Source organism: Nuphar pumila, chromosome 13, assembly GCF_984573655.1.
Source record: "Nuphar pumila chromosome 13, dmNupPumi1.hap1.1, whole genome shotgun sequence".
Taxonomy (NCBI): domain Eukaryota; kingdom Viridiplantae; phylum Streptophyta; class Magnoliopsida; order Nymphaeales; family Nymphaeaceae; genus Nuphar; species Nuphar pumila.
The window spans coordinates 17,027,304-17,048,905 of NC_143261.1; the positions used below are offsets into that span (position 1 = coordinate 17,027,304).

The 21,602-nt window shown below is 36.1% G+C and overlaps 1 protein-coding gene across 3 annotated transcripts in view; it reads left to right on the forward strand.

Annotated features, from left to right (window-relative positions):
- LOC149817938 (autophagy protein 5-like) overlaps positions 1 to 12,091 on the forward strand; it is a 93,103-nt gene extending 81,012 nt beyond the window's left edge. For 2 of the 3 annotated variants that reach the window (XM_089984590.1, XM_089984591.1), the window contains exons 8-9: positions 10,373 to 10,504; positions 10,991 to 11,467. In XM_089984590.1, the coding sequence (XP_089840716.1) occupies positions 10,373 to 10,504; positions 10,991 to 11,358 (500 nt within the window). In that variant the 3' untranslated portion in view covers positions 11,359 to 11,467. Of the gene's footprint in view, positions 1 to 10,372; positions 10,505 to 10,990; positions 11,468 to 11,558 lie in introns of those variants that run through there. The other variant, XM_089984592.1, reaches the window with a different exon arrangement.
- The last annotated feature ends 9,511 nt before the right edge of the window (positions 12,092 to 21,602 follow it).

The window sequence follows — 21,602 nt, forward strand, 5'->3', positions numbered from 1 at the left end:
CAAGGGATATGGTACATTGACTCTGGGGCATCCAACTATACATCAGTGGTGGTATGGGTAAGTTTTATGACTTAATTCCTTATCATGACAAAAACAATGTTATTATTGGAGATGAAACTCATCACCCCGTATCTCACGTTGGTCAAGTGTCTGTTCCTATTTATGGTTCCAAAATCATTTCTTTATCCAATGTTCTTTATGTTCTCAATATCAAGAAAAACTTGATTTTTGTTTCTAAACTTATTGATGATACAAATTCAAGCATCTCATTTACCCCTGATTCTGTTTATGTTAAAGATCTTTTCATGAAGAAGACATTCGCTGAAGGGGAGAGATGCGGGAATATGTATATCTTTAATGAAAATCAAGCAGGAAAAACCACCGCCTCTAAAGTGTTGTACAAATTGAAGTTGTTACCATTTTCATCATCTTCTTTCATTTATGTTTGCAATGTTGATGAGTCAAATAAGCTTGAAATATGGCACAGTTGTTTTGTTCATTGTAATAAGTTCTTTATTGAGGAATTTGTCTCTAATCATCTTATCCCTAGTTTCAGTTTATATTAAATGTTTTGCCTTTTTTTCCTTCTAGTAATGATACTTTCAAACCTTTTGAAGTTATTCATTATGATGTCTTGGGTCCTCCACCCAAGAATTCATTATCTGGAAGTGGATATTATGTCATATTTATTGATGACTTCACTCATTATACCTGGATATTTTTTTATAAAGCGTTAATCAGAAGTATTCAACATATTTCGTAAGTTCCATTTGTTTGTGAAGAATCATTTTCCTAATCCTATTCTTAGTTTTTATTGTGATGGGGGTGGAAAATTCTGTTCAAAGGAATTCATTGACTATTTGAATGATAACAAAATTAATCGTAGAATATCTTGCCAATATACACCTCAACATAATAGCGTTGTTGAAAAGAAACATCGTCATATTGTAGAGAGTAGTCTTGCTATGATTCATGCCAGCAATATGCCTATATTTTTATGGACAAAGGCTTTTTATTCTGTTGTTTTTGTGATAAATAGGTTGCCGATAAAAAGGTTGAAAAATAAATCTCTATCCTATAAGTTGTACGAGAAAAGCGCAAATTATGATGACTTGAAGGCATGGGTCTGCACATGTTATGTGCACATAGTCAAGTCTCATAGGACCAAATGTGATAAAAGAACTTACGTATGCAGGCTTATTGGGTATGCAAATGATTACAAAGGGTACTGTTATGACCCTGTTGCAAAGTGCATTAGAATATTCCAAAATGTGATATTTGATGAGCTATTATTTCAAGACGTTACTAAAGATAAATCTGTCCAGAATACGCTTGAATCTGCTCCGCATACAGAGTATTATCAACCGTGGTTGAATGCTGAACTTTTTGTTTTTCCCAACCTTAAATATAATTCACAAGAATGTACCAAGTCCAACTTGAATGTTGAAGAGATGCAACCTAATGTACCAGACAACCTTAATGATGGACAACCACCAGCTGATTTTCAAAGATACAAAGGTGTTGTATATACTAGAAGACCAAGAGAATCAAGCACAAAATTAGCCTTAGGAGAAGGCCCATATGTTAGCCGTGGAGATCAACAAGGATTCATCATCCAGTTGAAAGATGGGTAAGCTATGACAGTTTCTCTGCAGAGCATTAATTATTTTTGACTGAAATAGTTAAACATGATACTCCAAAATCTTTTGATCAAGCAGTCAAACACAAAAGATGGGTAGAGGCTATGAATGAGGAGATGAAGGCCTTACAAGAGTGTTAAACATGGGGTGTAGTACCAAGACCAAATGATAAAAACATTGTTGGTTCAAAATGGGTGTACAAAATAAAGTATAAGCCTGATGGTACTATAGAAAGATACAAAGCCTGGTTGGTTGCAAAGAGTTATACATAGGAATATAGTTTGAACTACGATGAGACCTTTACTCTTGTTGTTAAAATGTGCACTATTCGATTGATTTTGTCCCTTGTCATTGATCATAAATGCCCTCTGAATCAGTTAGATGTAAAAAATACATTTTTATTTGAATAAAAAAGTTTATATGGAGCAACCAATAGGTTATGATGTTATGAATCCACATACTCATGTTTGTAGATTAAAAATGGCTATATATGGATCAAGATCCTGGTTTAAAAGTTTTTCTTTAGAAGTCCAGAGACATGGTTTTCGAAAATCTTCCTTGGATCATTTTCAAGAAAGAGATGGGATAATCACTCTCCTACTTATTTATGTTGATGACATTATAATTACAGGGAATTTAGAAAGTCATGTCAAGAACATCAGGCTTCTTTTGAGCGTGCTGTTTCACATGAAGGATTTTGGAAAATTGAAATACTTTTTGGGGATTGAGGTGGACAGAACAAATGTTGGTGGTCTTATTCTGACTTAGGATAAAAACATCATGGATCTTCTTAGCAAGATGGGAATGAAAAACTGCAAGCCAATATCAACTCCAAGCCCCATACATCAAAGATTGAGTAGTGCAAATGGAGTTATACAGAGATCTCACTGAATATAGAAGTTTAGTAGGTATGCTTCAATACCTTACTTTTACTCATCTTGATATCACATATGTAGTCAATCAATTGTCTCAATTCATGCATGAGCCAAAGGTTATCATATGGATGAGCCAAAGGTTACTCATATGGATGCAGTAAAACACATATTAAGGTATTTGAAAAGTACAATGGGTGATGATTTGGTGTATAAAAGAAGATTGAAAGGAGAAACTATGTTGTCATTATTAGCATTCTCTGATGCTGATTGGGCTGGAGACCCAGATAAAAGAATATTTATTTCTGGTTATTGTGTGTTTATTGGCAGTAATGTGATATCATGGGGTAGTTGAAAACAAAAGGCAAATTGTCAGGTCAAGCACCAAAGTTGAATATAGAGCTATGGTTTGACATGGATCAGATTTCTCCTGATAGAGTTGGGAGAAAAAAATTTGTAGATCCGTTCTATTTTGCGATAATCAAAGTACAATCCAAATATCGATAAATTCAATCCAACACAGCAGAACCAAACATATTGAGATTGACCAACATTTCATTAGACAAAAGATTGAAGAAAAGGAGTTGGAGACTAGATCGTTGGAACTAAAGATCAGATTACAAATATATTTACAAAGGGTCGGATGGTTCAGAGATTTTGGTACTTGGAGAACAAGTTGTTCATGGTGAATACCATGTACAACTTGAGGGAGGCTATTGGAAGATGAAGACCAGAAGATTCAGATCTGGATCTAGTTGGAGTTGGATTCAGTTGAGCCCAGACCCAAATCAAGTAAAAAATGGGTCTTTAGATTGTGATCTTTATATTATTTTGTATGTTCCCTTTTTGTCCTCTGTTTGTATCATCTTAGAGATAAAGGTTGCTGGGAAATACTGTAAAATATCAATAGATGTTATTATAAAAGGATCAGCCACACGTTTTCCTCAAGATGAGAGGAACATTTCAGAAAATTCCTGTCCATCATCTTCTCTTCTTGTTCAGTGGTAGACCTGGGATAAATTGTGAACCATATTCTAACAGTAATGGTACTAAATGAAATGAAAAAATTTCATTATTTTATGTAACCACACATTTATCTTATTTCTTAAATCTATTCTATCTAAACCCCAAATCACTATGTTGCATTTTAAACTTCTTGTTTACAATGTTAATTATTTTATTTAAAAGTAGCCCAAGTGTACACTTGTATGATCGGTGTCTAGTTTTCTTTGAGAGGTATGATTGTTGTCTAGTTGTAATCATATATTCATATATTTTACGAAAGAAACAAATTTATTAGCTATAGTAATTATCATGGTGCTGGTAAACGAACAAAGCTTATGTAAACTTATAATATTTTTCATATACATTACCAGATTTGCACCTTGTGTGTGTGTGTGCGCTACTATTTTCTCAAAAGAACATGGTTCTAGGTGGATGACTGGATTTGAATTTTGGTAATCATGGATTTATTACTTCAAAATTTTGATCAACTTCTTTGGTTGATGATAAAAATGCGTAGGCTTTAGGATGTGAAAGTATCTTCAACAAGACACTAAGATCAAGATTACAATATTCTTGATAATGAACATGTGCACATACGCACAAACAAGAACACTTGAAACACTTGTGCACAAAAGCACAATACAAAACTCACAAATGCACAAAGGCATACAAATGAATCATAAATATAAAAAGTAGCTTGGGCTTAGTCCCCAAAGCCTTAGGAAATACATGAGAGAATGCCCATATTTATAGGGCTTAGTGGGCCTTGGAAGGGGCTCCACACATAGTCGTTGGAGCCCCTCCAACGGTCACAAATGTGGCCGTTGGAGGGGTCCAACGACTAGTGTGTTGGCCCCTCCCAAGGTAAGTACACCATTAAATGCAAAAAAGAAAAAACGAATTTAAGAAAGGAAAAGAAAAAAGAATTACAAGCATATTCACGAAAAAGAGTATGCATAAAATGACTAAACTACCCCTACAACTAACAATAGGAATATATATATATTATATATATAATGAGTAGATACATATACATATATATAGTATATATATATGTATTACCTTATATATATAAAATATATATTAGATTACATGGTTGATTATACATAATTTAATACCCCCCCTCAAACTTAGGGCAAGATGACCGAGAGTTTGCCAAGGAGGAAGTTGAATCGCGGAGCACACAAAGCTTTAGTGAAGAAATCTGCCAACTGATATTCTGACGTGACATATGAAAGGTCAATGACTCCTTTGAGATACTCCTCACGAACATAGTGACAGTCCATCTCTATGTGTTTAGTTCGCTCATGAAAAGTGTGATTTTTTTGCAATATAAATTGCACTTTTGTTGTCACGGCACAGCTTGGTGGGCCCTTCTATTGTGATCCCCATGTTTTCTAGCAGCTGATGGATCCATACAATTTCCATGGTAGTAGTCGCCATGACACGATATTCGGCTTCAGTTGAGGATAAAGATACTTTTTGCTGCTTCTTACATCTCCACGAAATCAGTGAATCTCTTAAGAACACACAAAAACCAGTGGTGGAGTGACAATTATTTGGGTCACCTCCCCAATCAGAGTCAGTATAAGCAATTAGTTTTAAATCATGAGAAGAGGACAAAAAAACTCCCTTGTTTAGAGTACCCTTTATGTATCGTACGACTCGCAAGATGATGCTCATGTAGACTGATGTTGGTGCATGGTGAAACTGGCTTGCAGTATGAAATGCATGAGCGATATCTGATGTGGTAATACTCAGATACATCAACGATCCTACAAGCTGTCTGTAGGAAGTAGGATCTGAAAGGGAAACACCATCATCAATCTTCATTTTAACTCCTACTATAGCAGGAGTGTCGCAAACCTTTTCATCTGTAATACCTGACCTGCCAATGACCTCAGAAGCAATCTTAGTTTGAGATAAGAAATACCCTCTATGAGAGTATACTACTTCAATACCCAAAAAGTAAGAAAATCCAAATCAGACATTTTAAATTTATCTTTCAAAATTGATTTTATGCTCTTAACTCCATTAGAATCACTACCAGTTATGAGCATATCATCCACATACAACAACAAGATCACAATCCCTGCATTGGATTTTCTAACAAGCAAAACAGTGTCAGGAAAACAGGATGAAAAACTATTTTCTAACATTACAAAATTAAACCTATCATACCAAGCTTTGGGTGTTTGTTTCAAACCATAAAGTGCTTTCCGAAGGCGAAACACTTTCTCTTTAGGAGCATCCATTCCCGGTGGAGCATCCATATAAACTTCTTCATTCAGATCGCCATTTAGAAAGGCATTTTTAACGTCCATTTGATAGATGTTCCACTTGTTGATTGAGGCAACATTTATGAGACATCGAACAATGACCATTCGAGCCACAAATGCAAGGGTTTCCTCATAGTCAATCCCATATTCTTGACTATACCCCTTTGCAACTAATTGAGCCTTATATCTCTCAAGAGATTCATCACTCTTAGTTTTAACATTAAATACCTATCTACACCCTATCGTTTTCTTACCCTTAGCAGGGTCTTGAAATTCTCATGTCTTGGCTCTTTTTAGAGCTCTGAGTTCATTTTCATCACAACTATCCATTCAGGACATTTTCGTGCTTCCTCAAAGTTTCTAGGTTCTACGTAAGAGTGGATGGCACTAAGTCAGGCTCTATATTTGGGTGAAAAAGAGTCATACGAGATGAACCTAGAGGGAGCTTTTCTATGTCTTTCGGTCCTACAAAGGTTCTCCTCACTTTGAGAAACAGTCTGACTAGCATCATCATATCTTTCAAGAGCATTTTCGAAGGTGTTTCTATCTCTATGAACATAGGTGATGGGATCTCTAGATAGGCCCTCATCGATATGTTGATGAGAAGATGAGAGTAGGGGAATAATTTCTTCAATTTCATTATCACTTGAGTCATTCTGATTTGACTCATCATCACTAGTATCATCATCTTTGGCTAATAGTTCAAATAGAAAAGAATAGTCTACATCCTCGTTATGTGATTCTGGACTTTCAAAACCACTAAGATTTTTCAAAAAACTCACATTTCTGGAAACATACAATTTGTCGTTTTTAACGCATAACATCGAAAACCCTTTTGGGTTTTCGAATAACCAAGAAAGGCACAAAGAATGGCCTTTGGGGAAAGCTTATCATTTTTATCCGTAAGGACAAAACATTTACATCCAAAAACCCTTAACCTGCTATAATCAAGTTCTTTTTCATATAACTTTTTAAAGGGAGAAATTTTATTCAAAATTTTTGATGGAATTCTATTTATGAGATAGACTGAAGTAAGGGTTGCCTCAACCCAGAGTTTTTTTAGAATGTTCTGCAAAATGAGCAAGGTTCTAGTAGTTTCAATAATATGCCTATGCTTTCGTTCGGGTAACCCATTCTGTTGTGGGGATTTTGGACAAGATTTTTGATGGAGAATACCATAACTTTCAAGATAACTCTTGAATTCATTTGAAAGGTATTCACCTCCAAAGTCGGATCTAAGAATTTTTAAACTTCCATTGAATTGATTTGAAATCATCATATGAAATGTTTTAAACGTTGAAAAAACTTCGTGTTTATGCTTAAAAAAATATATCCAACAAAACCTAGTATAGTCATCCACGAAAATCACATAATATGAGAATCCTCCTTTAGATATCACAGGAGTCAGACCCCATACATCGGAATAAATAATTTCAAAGGATTTTGTCGAAAACATGGATCTTTGAGAAAAAGGTAGACTTTTCATCTTCCCAAGAATACATTCATTACATACAAAATTTCCTTTACAAAGATGTTTAATAAAAGGCAAATAAGAGATTTTAACAATGTTGGGATGTCCCAGTCTCTTATGCCATACATGAATATCTTTGTTTTGAATAACATTACAAAATTGATTTTTGGGAACTTAGAGAAAATCAACGTAGTAGAGGTCTCCTCTCCTAGAGCCTTCTTCAATCAACCTCCCGGACCGACGATCCTGTATCCAACATTTATTAAAAAAAAAATTTATATCGCAACCATGGTCCGAGAGTTGAGAGACCGAAAATAAATTTAGTTTTGGTATAAGACGATTTTTTGGAATAAAAAAATCTTGTCTTTCAAAATTGCCTATTCCCTTAATTTCAAGACGTGTTCCATCCGCCGTTGAGACAAAAGATGAAAGAGAGTTTTTAGAAAATTCGGAAAGAGAACAAGCACTTGGGGTCATATAAAAAGATGCACCAGAATCTAAAAGCCAAGATGTCTTACTGGGAGGAGAGGAGGTTGACATAGTGGCTCCATAAATGCCTCCCTTGAGAAGAGGTTGTAAAGCTTCCACTATTTGTTGAAGAGAAAGAGACCCATTTAAAGATGATGGCCGTTCCTTCGATTGGGATTTCATAGCCATTGCAAGTAATTTCTTTCATTTTGGGCAAATGAGCTTGATATGCTCCGGTTCTTTACAAAAATGACAATTTAACTTGCTATAGTCTCTTTTTCCATATCGATCATTTCCTCCTTGACCTTGATTCTTGAAATAAGGAGGTTTGTAGGCCTTTACATTATTCTCCGGTCTCAACACGGCATTCACCCCTTCACAATCTTCTTGAGTAGAAGAGGTAGCAAGTATGCTAGGATTACTCTTACTAATCCCCATACGGGTTTCCTCCCCACTTAATTTAGTGATAACATCTTCAATTGAGGGAGATGTGAAAGCGGAGAGAAGAGATGACCGAATTTGTTCAAATTTGGGTCTAAGTCTATTTAGGAAATTGAAGAAACGATCTTCCTCTAGTTGTTTATGTCTTAATTCAATCGCTTCACCACTCTACTTTGGTTCAAGCATAGTTAACTCGTCCCATATGAAAGATAATTCGGCAAAGTATTCCCGAATAGTCCTCATTTTGTTGGAGGGTCAATGCCCTCTTTTAGAGATAATATTTGTGTGACAAATCTTTTGAAATATACATTTTTTCAAGATATACCCAAGCTTCAGAAGCTTTTTTGAACTTAATAATGTTGGCATTGATCTTGGTTTCAACGGATGAAAAAATCCAAGACAAGATCTTGAAGTTCTTCATCTCCCATTCGTCATGCTTTCTTGAATAATCTTCAAGAGTCATTTGTCTTTCTTCCCCTTCAAGAATCTTAATATCTCCCTTTTCAATGATTGTAATTTTAGGTTCGGGTTTCGGTATCGAACTTTGAACATACCCCCAAAGCCCCTTTCCTTTAATATGGGCTTCCATATTACTGGCCCAAACATGAAAATTTGAACCATTAAGTTTAAACCCAAGGGAGAAGTTGGAGTCCTTTTCGCCCATTAAAGATGATAGAAGTTGAAAAATAACACGTACCTCAAAAGATTTTCAAGTCTTTCTTGACAAAAGCGGCTTCTAAAAAATTGCCCGAAGAAGATGATCCACTTCAAACTCTAATAGCTTGAAGTCATGTTTTTCGAGGCACTCAAAAAAATGAAGAAACACACGATCCTCCTTCTCCAACGAGACTCTGATACCATGTGAAAGTATCTTCAATAAGATACTAAGATCAAGATTACAATATTCTTGATAATGAACACGTGCAGATACACACAAACAAGAACACTTGAAACACTTGTGCACAAAAGCACAATACAAAACTCATAAATGTACAAAGGCATACAAATGAATCATAAATCTAAAAACTAGCTTGGGCTTAGTCCCCAAAGCCTTAGGAAATACATGAGAGAAAGCCCATGTTTATAGGACTTAGTTGGCCTTGGAAGGGGCTCCACACATAGTCGTTGGAGCCCCTCCAACGGTCACAAATGTGGCCGTTGGAGGGGTCCAACGACTAGTGTGTTGGCCCCTCCCAAGGTAAGTGCACCATTAAATGCAAAAAAGAAAAAACGAATTTAAGAAAGGAAAAGAAAAAAGAATTACACCCCTAGTTGGTAAGATAATAAGTAGCTTGCGTGATTTTTTTTTATTGGTAATAGGTTTGCTAAGGAGTGGGAGTCTTTTTCCACGACATAGTTCAAGGTGGGTGTACTCTCTTAAACATTGTTTCTTTCATGCAACTTACATGGAAAGTGACCCAAGGGGTTTGGCGTATTGGGATGGGGCCTAGACAGTTTGATCGGCAGTCTAGGTTCAAATCCTAAGGGCGTCAACCCCTGTGTAAACCGAAGCTTTGGCGACTTCCTGGAGTCAAGGGGTAAGCCATCGGAGTTTTAGGCTAACATAGACAGAGACCATAAGAATGGCAGGTTGAGCCAGTGCGGCTAGCGTAAAAAGACTAAACTACCCCTACGACTAACAATAGGAAAATATATATTTTTTATATATAATGAGTAGATACATATACATATATATAGTATATGTATATGTATTACCTTATCTATATAAAATATATATATTAGATTACATGGTTGATTATACATAATTTAACATAGGTATGTCAGGGATGATTGTTAACATCTTAATGCTCCCTAGCTGGAGTAAGATTATAATGCTCCTTAATGAATCTTACTAAGCCCAAGACATCAGAAAGGAAAAATCCAAGTTAGAGCTTTAAGTGTATAAGCTGTATGATAAGGCTTTGATATTTGTCTTATTTTCCTTGGGGCGTTGAATGGGCTCAATGATCTTGGTTGAATTCGAAGCACGCTGCTTCGATTATAGCTGTCAATGCTTGGGTGCGTTTAATCCTAGTCATCTTGGATGTGTGGATATTCAAATGCTTGTTTCTGCTACGTCATATTTCAAAAAAATTAAGCTTTTCTATTTTCTTCAATTTTTTTAGTTTCTTTTCCTTTTACATCTGGTGAGCACTTTGATAATCATTGGGCATATCACAAATGTTTTCTGGTTAGGCCGAATTCCTGTTCGTTTGTATCTAAGGAAGGTTAACATGCCAATTGATGATTTGGAAGATTTGCCTGCAATAGGTAGTTGGGAAGAGATCACTTACATAAACAAGCCAGTTGAAATCCAAAAGTATGAAGGTATGCTTGGAAATGTTTTTTTTTTTAAATCTTGTAAAATGATCATTTAGACTCCTTGCTTTGTAACATTTCTAATCGAGGGATTGGTTTTATGGCTTCTTACTTGACCATTTGCAAGTTGGGGTCCCTATCTATTTGCTGTTCTCTGGTCATCAGTAGACTGCAATTTTAGTCTCAAATTTTGGGTAACTACAAGCATCTTCAGATAGTCATACCTTTGTAGACCTTTTTCTTCTGAGACAGTCTGTTCTAGTTTTGCCTGTGAGTTGGCATGATCAACGATTGAAGTCGGTTTTGGCACTTCTTTTGTTTCATTTCACCTGATGATCAAGTTTATACTTGAGATTTCAAGTTGAGGCTGTCTTGACCCTATTCCGAGGAAAGTAGTAATTTCTTAGGTGTAGATGTATTTTGTTACATTGATCTTATGGTCTCTTCATAATGATTACAAGTTTGATGGATCTTCAACTACTCATGATATTGCAGGCGAGTACTTCTCGATATGCGATATGGTGGGAACTCTACTACCTGGGTTATTCCCTGACAAGTCTCATATTGATGATCAACAATTGAGTCCTGAACCTGGAAATGAGTCAACGGTAGGTGATATCGAATTGAGTTTAGAGTCAGCATCAGCATCCCACTCAAAGGGAGAGGAGGTAGAAGCATCATCATCTAAAAGTTTATCAGATATACAGATGAGAAAGAAGGCAAAGATTGAGCTTATTCGCATCCAAGGAATAGAACCCAGATTGGATTTGCCTTTTGCTTGGGCCTATCACAATCTTATGTACCCTGAACACTTTCTTCATGTATGTCTGTATATCTCAGGTTTTGATGGACCACAAAGCTGACAGACTGGAAAACACCCTTCCATTGGGTCAAATAAGATAGCTGATCCGGGTAGGGTTAGATTTTTTCAAGCGAGGTATTTTAAGGTTTTAATCCAATGTGGTCTATCCCTCATCTTGTTTTATGGAGAAAACCCCTTCCAATCTTTTTCTCACCTATCGACAGACATTCAAATTCATTTAATCTTTTGGGGGATCTGCAGTTTCTTTTCTACCTTGAAACTCATTTGCTTTTCATCACACCTCTGATGCATCGATTAAGTCAACAAGGCGCTTTACTGTGACTTTTGCTCTGGCAACTTGACCTTCAACTTGATCATAGCTGGACCTGGGTAAGCTAACATGTTAAACATTCTTTTGTTTTCATTCCTTTTACAGGATTGTTCTTGCACTTGTAATTGCAGACAGCTGTTCTTTCTGTGGACAAGGCTGTTTCTAAATTTTGTGATGTACAAAATAACTTGATTATCCTCCCTTAACATGAGAACTGGGCTGACATGGTTATAGCCTGCGTTGAGCTATCATGAAATTGGTTGTGGGAGATGGATATACCATGGAAGACTTTGTTATGGACTCAACCAAATATGATCTGACTCTCTATTTGAGTTGCCAATCCTCCTGAGCTCATAGTAAATCATGGAAAAGAGAAACATAAATATTGCACTTCCTTCCATGTAAAGAATAATGGTGTTTTAAGAGATTCTGCAATCTATTGATTCACTTTATTGTTGCCAAAGGCATCTCCTAGTTGGAATTTCACTACCGATATAGAAAGCTTTATCTTTATGGAGCCGTTTGATTACTTTGGCTTCTTTTTTTGTTTCATATGGACAGCAATTTTCTTTGTTTGATGTGCAAAAGGATAGGCCTCTCTCTCTCTCTCTCTCTCTCTCTCTCTCTCTCTCTTCCTTAGCAGTCAAGGCAATTTTACCTCCAACCTTTGAGAAGGTTGTCAGCGAAGTTCACGAAAACTTTTTTCTTGTGAATGAAGTTCATCTCTCTAAATTATACAGGTAGGGTAGGCATGCTTGTTATTAGTGGATGTCAAAGGAATACCCTATGGGCCACTGGGTATTGTCTGGGATGGGCTGGCTTGGCTGCATATGAAGCTAGAAATATGGTTAGACCTGGCTCCAGCTCAGCTTGATAACAAATCTTGTTATTGGGGAGGGCTCATGAAATTCTATTTTTTTTTTGTTTTTTAGGAAAATATCAGTATGTATAAAATATATGAAAAATATAAATGATGGACATGTACCAGGAAAGCTGCTTTTATCATGTTAATTAATGCTGTGATAAAAACACGATATTTTTAGAATAGGCAATAATTTTAAAATGTAGTGTTTTTTGGGTATTATGTGGCCTATAATAATATAATGATAAATTTGCAACGTATTATGTGGCAATGTAAACCTCTTGAATACTCCTTCCCCCCCACCAGGGATCTCGTTGACTTTGGGCTTGCACCAAGGGATGTACACCCATCGAACTTGTAACATCCTTCAACTTGAACACTTCAGCTGACCCACCTAGCCAGGTGTGCCGAGCCCTTGTGAGCTCCTTCATAGAATGTTCAAATAAGATATTCAACTTGACCTATTATTGGGCTAATTGGAGGGCCATGTGTTTCACAGTTAGTCTGTCATATAATACGAAATCAATTTGTAGAGAGAAGCCACCAAGCTTAGATTAGTGTTGTACAAAAATGCCAAAAACACATGCAATAGGGCTTAGCAGTTAATCAAGTCGATTTGAGGTCAATTCCCCTTTGGGTCGTTCACATGACAGTTTGTAGGAGTGTTTCAACCAAAATAGACAGAATATCATCTCAGTTAATGTCATGTCTGCATCAGAGAGTTCCTTTTAGATTCACAAGTTTACATCCAAGGGCCATCTACCAACCAAGGGAAGGCCCAAGGGCACCCAAACCTTCACTCCGCATCCCTTGTCCACACCAATGCAACCCCATAGAAACCGTTCAATTATCTGCCATTAGCTATCCCACAAGTTATTTTTAGGTTCACGTGTAACCATGTTCCACCACATGATTTGAGGTCTAAGAGAGCACAAATAGTTGCTAACATTGTATTTGAGAAAACGCTACCACATTGTTCTGTACGTACACAAATAAATAGATAATGAGCTTATGAGAACAGAAATATTAATAAAGGTGGTCAGTTATATCATTTATGAGCTCATTTTGCTTCTATGTCGGTATACTTGATTTACATAGATCTAAGCTCCAAAAGCAAGATCCAACTCCCCAACTCATGTTGTTCTCTCTCTCTCTCTCTCTCTCTCTCTATATATATATATATATATATATATATATATATAGAGAGAGAGAGAGAGAGAGAGAGAGAGAGAGAGAGAGAGACCTTTTTTCATTAGGTCACCATTAGGACCCTCCAAAATCATGGTTTTATGTGTTTATGTTTGATCTGAATTAGATGTGTTTATCATTACTTATTTATTATGAAACAAGTTTGTTTCAAATTGATTTCATGTAAAAATGTAAATATTTTATCATGAAATTTTAGTACAATGTTAACTGTTGTGCCTTGCTGCTTTGTGGGCCCTTGTCACCTTCCTTAACAAGCCATCCCTCTAGACTCCTTTGCGCCGCCTTACTCGTAGAAATTGCCGGGTTGACCCTGAAGGCCAAATTCGATGGTAGAGTATACTGTAGTAATGGGGCCACGAGAGACCGTATTATGGAAAAACAAAGTGCAGGTTAAAGCAAGGGCAAAGCTCTAGTTTGAGTGGTCTATTCTCACTATGGAGAAATGGCCAATTCAATGTCACCGTTATCCTGTTTAGTGTTTAGCATTGGAGGGGCCGGGGAGAACTATCATCGTTTGCATTGCTGTCGCATCCGATAAAGAAGAAAGGGTCCCCCCTCCAATGTGGAGTGTGTGTGTGTATAGTTTCATTAATACAAATATATTTCTTAATATGCATTATCATTTTTTCACTATATATTGAAAGTATGTATGGCTTTTATTGTTATTTAAAAAATATTTAACTTTATATTATTATCTATGTATAAATATATATGTTCATATCTTCCTTTGCAAGAAATACCCTTGTTTTCATATCTTTTTTAATATTTTTCATAAAATATATAGTTGAGCTATTTAACACCTACGAAAGAGTTTCAGTTTCTTTTTTTCAATTCTGGCTTTTCCACAAATACAAGAATAGGTCCTAGATCCGTGCCACTTACTACTAGATTTAGATTTTGTTGAGCCGGGGTGGAAGTTTTAGCCTCATGTCATTCATTATTTTGATTGACCTTAATTAGAACCGTGTTAGGGTAAATCTTGGGCGAACCACCAAGTTTCACCCATTTTACACCGACTTTAGATCTAGAAAGAGTTTTCCTGACTCGTTGACCCGTTTGATGCATGACTGAGGCTGAGTTACCGAACTGCCGAGTCAACTCGGCATCTCGGCCGAGTTTACTAACAATGCATTAAACTTAGAACAGCTTGAAGCAAACAGGATTTGGATCTAGTTGGTATTGCCTATAATTGGTCCAATCAGATCCCACTTATGCCACATCCAATTACTTCCAAATAGAGCACTGGGGAGCCCCCCAACTTTAGTAGTGCATCATCCCATTATTTAGTTGCATATGACTATATCTCTTCAATGGGGAACATGAAAACTCTGCTCCACAACCTTACACATGATAGTCTTACGAATGGCACGCAATCGCATGAGACAAACGAATGCATAGAGACGAATGCTGGTTGTAAAGTTGGGGAACAGCTTTTTGTGTGTGTGTGTGACTTGTCAAGTTCATGTCTGATGCATCTATGTCTTTAGATGATACAATATACATCTATATCTTGAGAAACCACTATTATGGTTCGGACGTTTCAATATAGGCGAGAAGTGCCATGTTGACTGTGGTCCTGTTTCGGTGTCCATGGTGTAAAACTCCGCGAGTACTCCCTCCTGCCTACTGGGATAGTTTTTTTTTTTGAAAGGCAAGCTGGGATTAGGAAGACCCCTACCAGTAATACAACTATACCATTGGGTTTTGGACCTGCAATGTCCCAACACAAAGTGACGTGCACTAGCTGCTCCTACTGGACAAGCGGAGCCCCAGTTGGTCTGCCTACCGGGATAGTGTGGAGCCCTTGTGGGCCTAGTTATTTTTCTATGCATTGAGATATCTTCTATGCTTTTGTTATTCGTCCATAAGCTGTGTTCAATGACTTGGAATCTTGTTTGTGTCCTTTATGTTTGATTTCTAAAGAACACTTTATGTTTGATTTGTTTCAATTGGGAAACTCTAACCACAATGCAACAAATCAGTTTTCAATTCCTGACTGCCTCAAGTAGTATGCGTTCCTGGATTGGAATAGAAAGTGGGTCCTCTTTTTATTATTATTATTATTATTATTTCTGATGTTTTGATCTTTATGTCGATTCCTTCAAGATAGTTGATCAAGAATGTGGAGTTGCGTCTGATTTGAACTTTGAACATGGTCACGTTTGGGTTTGAGAAAAGTGATCGAGTTTATCCACGTACAGCATGATTATCCACAACAGTTTTATTGGTTCAAGGCTGAAAAAACAACGAGCTTGAGCCCTTAACCTCTGCCGCAAGTCATTGGCAATTTTCTGCAGAAATTAATCAAGTGTCTTGATATTTCTGTCCTCAGACAATTTTTAAAGTGTATTAAGTCACAATTATGATCTCTCTCTCTCTCTCTCTGTACGTACCCATATTGTGAATGTACCATTGCCATTAACAATTTGGCTTTTGACTTTCTTGCTTTTACAAGTCTTAATGTACCAAATGAGATAGGTTTGCCGACATGCCCAACAGATGGTTGGTGATCAGGTACAGCAGTATGCTGTAAAACTTAAAGTGTGCAATCACATTTGCTGATTTTGGCATTGCTTAGTTATATAATATAAGAGATGTTTATCATCTTTTCTTTGAGATCAAACCTGCAACAGGTATGGAACACTGGAAGGCCAGTTCATTCTCCCAGGGTTTACCAGGTGCAATCACATTGCACAAATGCAATGTGCTGCTGCACCTAATCGCCCTTCATCTGCTATTGGGCCCCACTTTGACAGGCTGCATAACAGCAGATGGAGGGAGATCAGGTACAGCAGCACATTGCATTTACATGGCAATTGTGCAATGTAATTGCACCTGATCCGGCGTCAAGACCAAGTATGGCTCCAACTTGGGGTGTTCCTCTCCACACAAAAAAAAGGCAATAAAAACCTATTTAGAAGTCAAGTCAAATAAAATAAAATGCAAACCCTCATTTACGTACACTTGATTTGAACCATGACCCTGGCCATATTCTGTAGTCTACCTTTATGTGTGAAAACCATTAAATCATGAAAACATAAATCTTTTGGTAGTATGTGGGCCCTATAGCATCGGATTTAGAACCTAATCAATCTAAACTGGAAAGGGCTAAGTTGTAGAGACGGAGTTGGTTACCTGCCCCCAACCATATCCATTTTGCAGAATATGGATTATCATACTATTTAATATGTATATAAAAAGTAGGTAAGATACGGAGGAGTCTGATTTGGACATGGACATGGACATTGATATGGTTCATGAAAGTGCTAGCCAAAGGTAATGGGTCGGATAGGGATTGATCTAGTTGGATATGGAACCCATCTTATATGAATAGAGAAATGATCTGACCCCAAACTAACTCCCTTGAGCCTTATCTGTGGTTTCCAGATGTTGGACACTAGCTAGCTTGGACCTATATGGATCTAACCTTAGTTGAGAGGTTGCTGCCCCTTATTCCCAATCTCCACATAACCTACGAGTGAAGAAAGCTAGCAAATGTTCTACAACTGTACATTGCTAGAAAGAATTGCTTTATTTGTTACACGTGTGCACGTGTGTGTGTGTGTGTGTGTGTGTGAGAGAGAGAGAGAGAGAGAGAGAGAGAGAGAGAGAGAGCTTCTTCATGGTAGATCACGCTTCACCTTATAGAACTGGTGAACAATATCATGAAAAAGACGAGGCTACTGAAAGAGCATTTAAAACCCCATCTAAGCTAGAAAGTAGCCCGCAATTATATTGTAAATTATTGCTTGAAAGCCTGTTCTAAACTTACTTTAATAATTAATCAACCAACAAAAGTGCACATATGAACCACAACACTTGAAGCCCCCATACACTTTTTTATATCGAATATACACCACAAAAGACTACTTTCCCATCACTTTTTACAACCTGTATATCTTTATACACTAACTTGAAAGAAGAAAATGCGTAATCCCAAGCACAATCACCAGAAGTCTTTGTCAAGCTAGAGGGTACCCTACAATCATGCCCTTAGATTATTTTGTGGTAGGTTAGGCTTATCTTTCTAGGACAATATGTCACATGTTAACTTAGATAGATAAAATATCAGTTCTTGGTAAAACTGTTGATTGATGTGCATGTGCATGTTGCCTCAACCGTGCAAGAAGGAATCAACATATGATGAATAATTTGTCTTCAATAAAGTGAGCAGTGGATATATAGCCAAGCTATAGGGGTTGGCTCACCTTGTCCCACGTAAATTATTTAATCTGAAACTTGCTGACTTATCTCGAATAATAGTATTTCCATTTCCAATACTCACAAACAACTACCAAGATCTCAAAATCGTATGTTTATTCATCACAATTGTTTGTTTTTTTATATATATTTACAAGGAGAAACCATCCCTAGGATCAGAGACCTACCCTTCACCTAGACTTGGCCAAAATGCACTTAGTCTTGGGAAGTCAACTGATCAACAAGATGAACTAAGATGGTCTCAGTCAAGGTTTTTCATCTCTAGTTGGTGTGTTGTTATTCATGGCAATTCCTAGATTTCAAGTAAAAGCTCTCCCTCTAAGTAGCCAATGAGTCTTACCCAATCTACGTCATTTATCTTTGAACTTTGTGTCAGCCTAATTGGATGGAGAACAAAGACATACCGGAAGTGGCCATCCTTGGTTCGGACAAAGCTTGCATTGACGCGGGTGGTCGACATTCTCCTCAGCCTATTGACACCCATGATGAGCACAAATCGTTAGGTTAAAAGGTGAGCAAGTATGCTAAGATGATAATGTAGCATTAGGTCATTTTACACAGCCAATGCAGAAAGTAATGCTACAGTGACGTTGGGTGATACAAATATAATGGACATGGTGTGATTCAACTACAGCTAACAGTGGAGATACAGAGGAATGCAGTGAAAGTGTAACAGAGTGCCACAGTGTGTGTATGCATCAGCTCCATCATTCTTCAAATGCTTACAAGCTAACCCAAATATTAGCAACACCAGGTAATTGTGTGTTGTTATACATCAGAAAGAATCAAACAAACCCATCCCCATTACATGTTGGTAATATAATCCTGGTGTTAACCCTTTAGTAAGGGGATACACAGTCATTTTCTTTATACTGATTGTATCAATATACACTAAATGATTCTCAGTTTTTTCTTTAACAATAAAGAACTTTAACTCCATACATCGACACGAGATTGAGCTCATGTTATTAAAAAAGGACATGATAACTTTATTATCACAAAAGATCTTTAGTGGACTTTCAATAGAGTCCATAATCTCAAAACCATTAATGAAGTTTATTATTCAAATAGCTTGAGATGAAGTCTCGTATAGAGCAATAAATTCTGCCATCATGGTATGAGTTGTAGTTGTAAACTGCTTTCTACTTCTCCATGAGACAACTTGACTTGCCAGTAGTAGATTTTTTTTACTGTAGAGACATCCTCCTAAGTTTGCATCAAAGTATCTAATGAGCTCTAGGTGGTCAACCTTTTTGTAGGTCAACATATAATCTTTCGTTCATTGCAAATAACATATGACCTTCTTCACTGCCTTTCAGTACACATTGCCTGGATTAAACTAATATCTACCAAGCATTCTCACAATAAATGTGATATCTGGTCGTGTGCAACTCTGTGCGTATTGCAAACTCTTAATTGCCAAAGCATACATGACAGTTGTCATCTGAGCATTTTTATTATCATCCTAAGTACAATCCTTTAGGCTCAATTTATCCTCTTTCACTATAGATGTCAATACAGAAGAACGATTCTCTATCCCATATCTTTTAAGAAACTTAAAGATATAGGATTTCTAAGAGCGGCCAAAGACAACTTTAGTTTTATCACAACGAATCTCAATTCTAAGGACATATACAACCTCACCTATGTCATTCATATCAAAATAAAAGAAAAGAAAATCATTTGTCTCATATAGCATACTCAAATCATTAGTCGCAAGAAGAATATCATCAACATACAAAACCAAAATTATGATCTTATTTTCACTAGCCTTAAGGTATGTGCACTGATCAACAATGTTTTTAGTGAATCCAAAGTTTAAAATCACTTGATTAAACTTTTTATACCACTGGAGGAAGGCTTGTTTAAGTCCATAGATTGATTTTTTTAATTTACAACTCAATTATTTGAGTCATCTACACTGAAACCATGAGGTTATTGCATATATACCTCCTCTTTCATATCCCTATTCAGAAAAATCATTTTCACATCCATTTGATGTAGTTGTAAATAAAAATGAGCTTTGACGGTCATGATTATTCTTAATGATTCCTTAGTTAAGATAAGAGAAAAGTCTCATTATAATCAATGCCCTTCATCTGTGTGAATCTCTTTGCAACGAGCATAGACTTATACCTCTCCACTCGCTCTTTAGAGTCTGTTTTGGTCTTAAAGACCTACTTACAACTAACAAATGTTACTCTATCAAGTTAACGTAAAATATCTCACACTTGGTTCTTTGCCATAGAGTCAAGCTCTTTTTTCATGGCATTGATCAAATGTATTGATCTTTCACTTTCAATAGATTCTAAAAAAGTTAAGGGATCACCATCAATGTCGATGAAATCATTGAGCTCTTATAAATAGGTCTCATAGTCCAGATAGATAACAGATTTTCTAGTCCTCGTGAACCTCCATACTGGTGCTATAGGTGGTTCAAAATGAACTTCTGCATCTTGTTATTGTTGCATATCATCATCAACAACTTGATCTACTTGGGATTGATATTCATTAACCAGATTTTTCCTAGCATTATCCAAAAGGACAATGATCGAAAAAACTTTGCATTTATTCTTTGCAGGTATAGAAAGTGAATCTTATAATTCCTCAAATTCAAAACTTTGAGATGCATCTATCCCAATAGAATTATTTTTAAAAAAACTTATTTTATCTAATTTTATTATCTATAGTATATGAGATGAACAATAAAACATAAAGTCCTTTGATCTTTATAGATAACCAATGAAAAATCCACTAGTCATCTTAGAATCAACGACTTTTATACATGGGTTATACAACTTAGCTTCAACTGAACATCCTCATATGCACATATATGACAATGAAGGTTTTCTATCATTCTATAGCTCATAGGGAGTCTTTTGGACAGTTTTCGTAGAAACCTTGTTCAATATGTGTATTTTTGTCCTAAGAGCATCACTCCATAAGGTCAAAGAAAGGTTTGAATGATACAACATCACTTGAATAATTTTCTTAAGGATATGATTTTTCTTTTTAGTTACATCATTCTAATAAGCACTACCAAACATGGTGTATTGAGGTACAATACATTTCTCTTTCAGAAACCACGCTAATGACCATTTCTTTTATCCCATCTCAGTGAAATAACTATAATATTCACTAATTTTATCATACCTAACCACTTTAATAACTTTATCAGTCTATTTTTCTACTTCTTTTTTGAAGTCTTTAAAAACCCAAAAGACTTTAGATTTTTTAAATAATAAGTAAAGATAAATATACCGTAAGTAATCGTCTATAAAGGTGACACAATATTTTTTACCTGTGCAACACGAGAAAAAAGACCCGCAAACATTTGTATGCATAATCTCTAATTTTTTATTATTGTGTTTGACATATTTCTTATATGTATTAGACTACTTAGACTTTATGTAGTAAACACATGGTTCAATATCCGTAAAATCAAGGGATCCAAGAATCTCTTCTTTCACAAGTCTTTGGACAATCTCTTTCAAGATGTATCCTAAAAGCAAATATGATTGATCATTCTTTATACCACATTAATTGTCAATTATTGTATTATCAACAAAGCAATATTCTTGAATTTAAAAATTAATTTTTAAATGATACAAACCATCACACACATATACAGAACCTACAAGAATAGAATTTTTGACAATAATAAGCTTGGAGTTTTTAAACT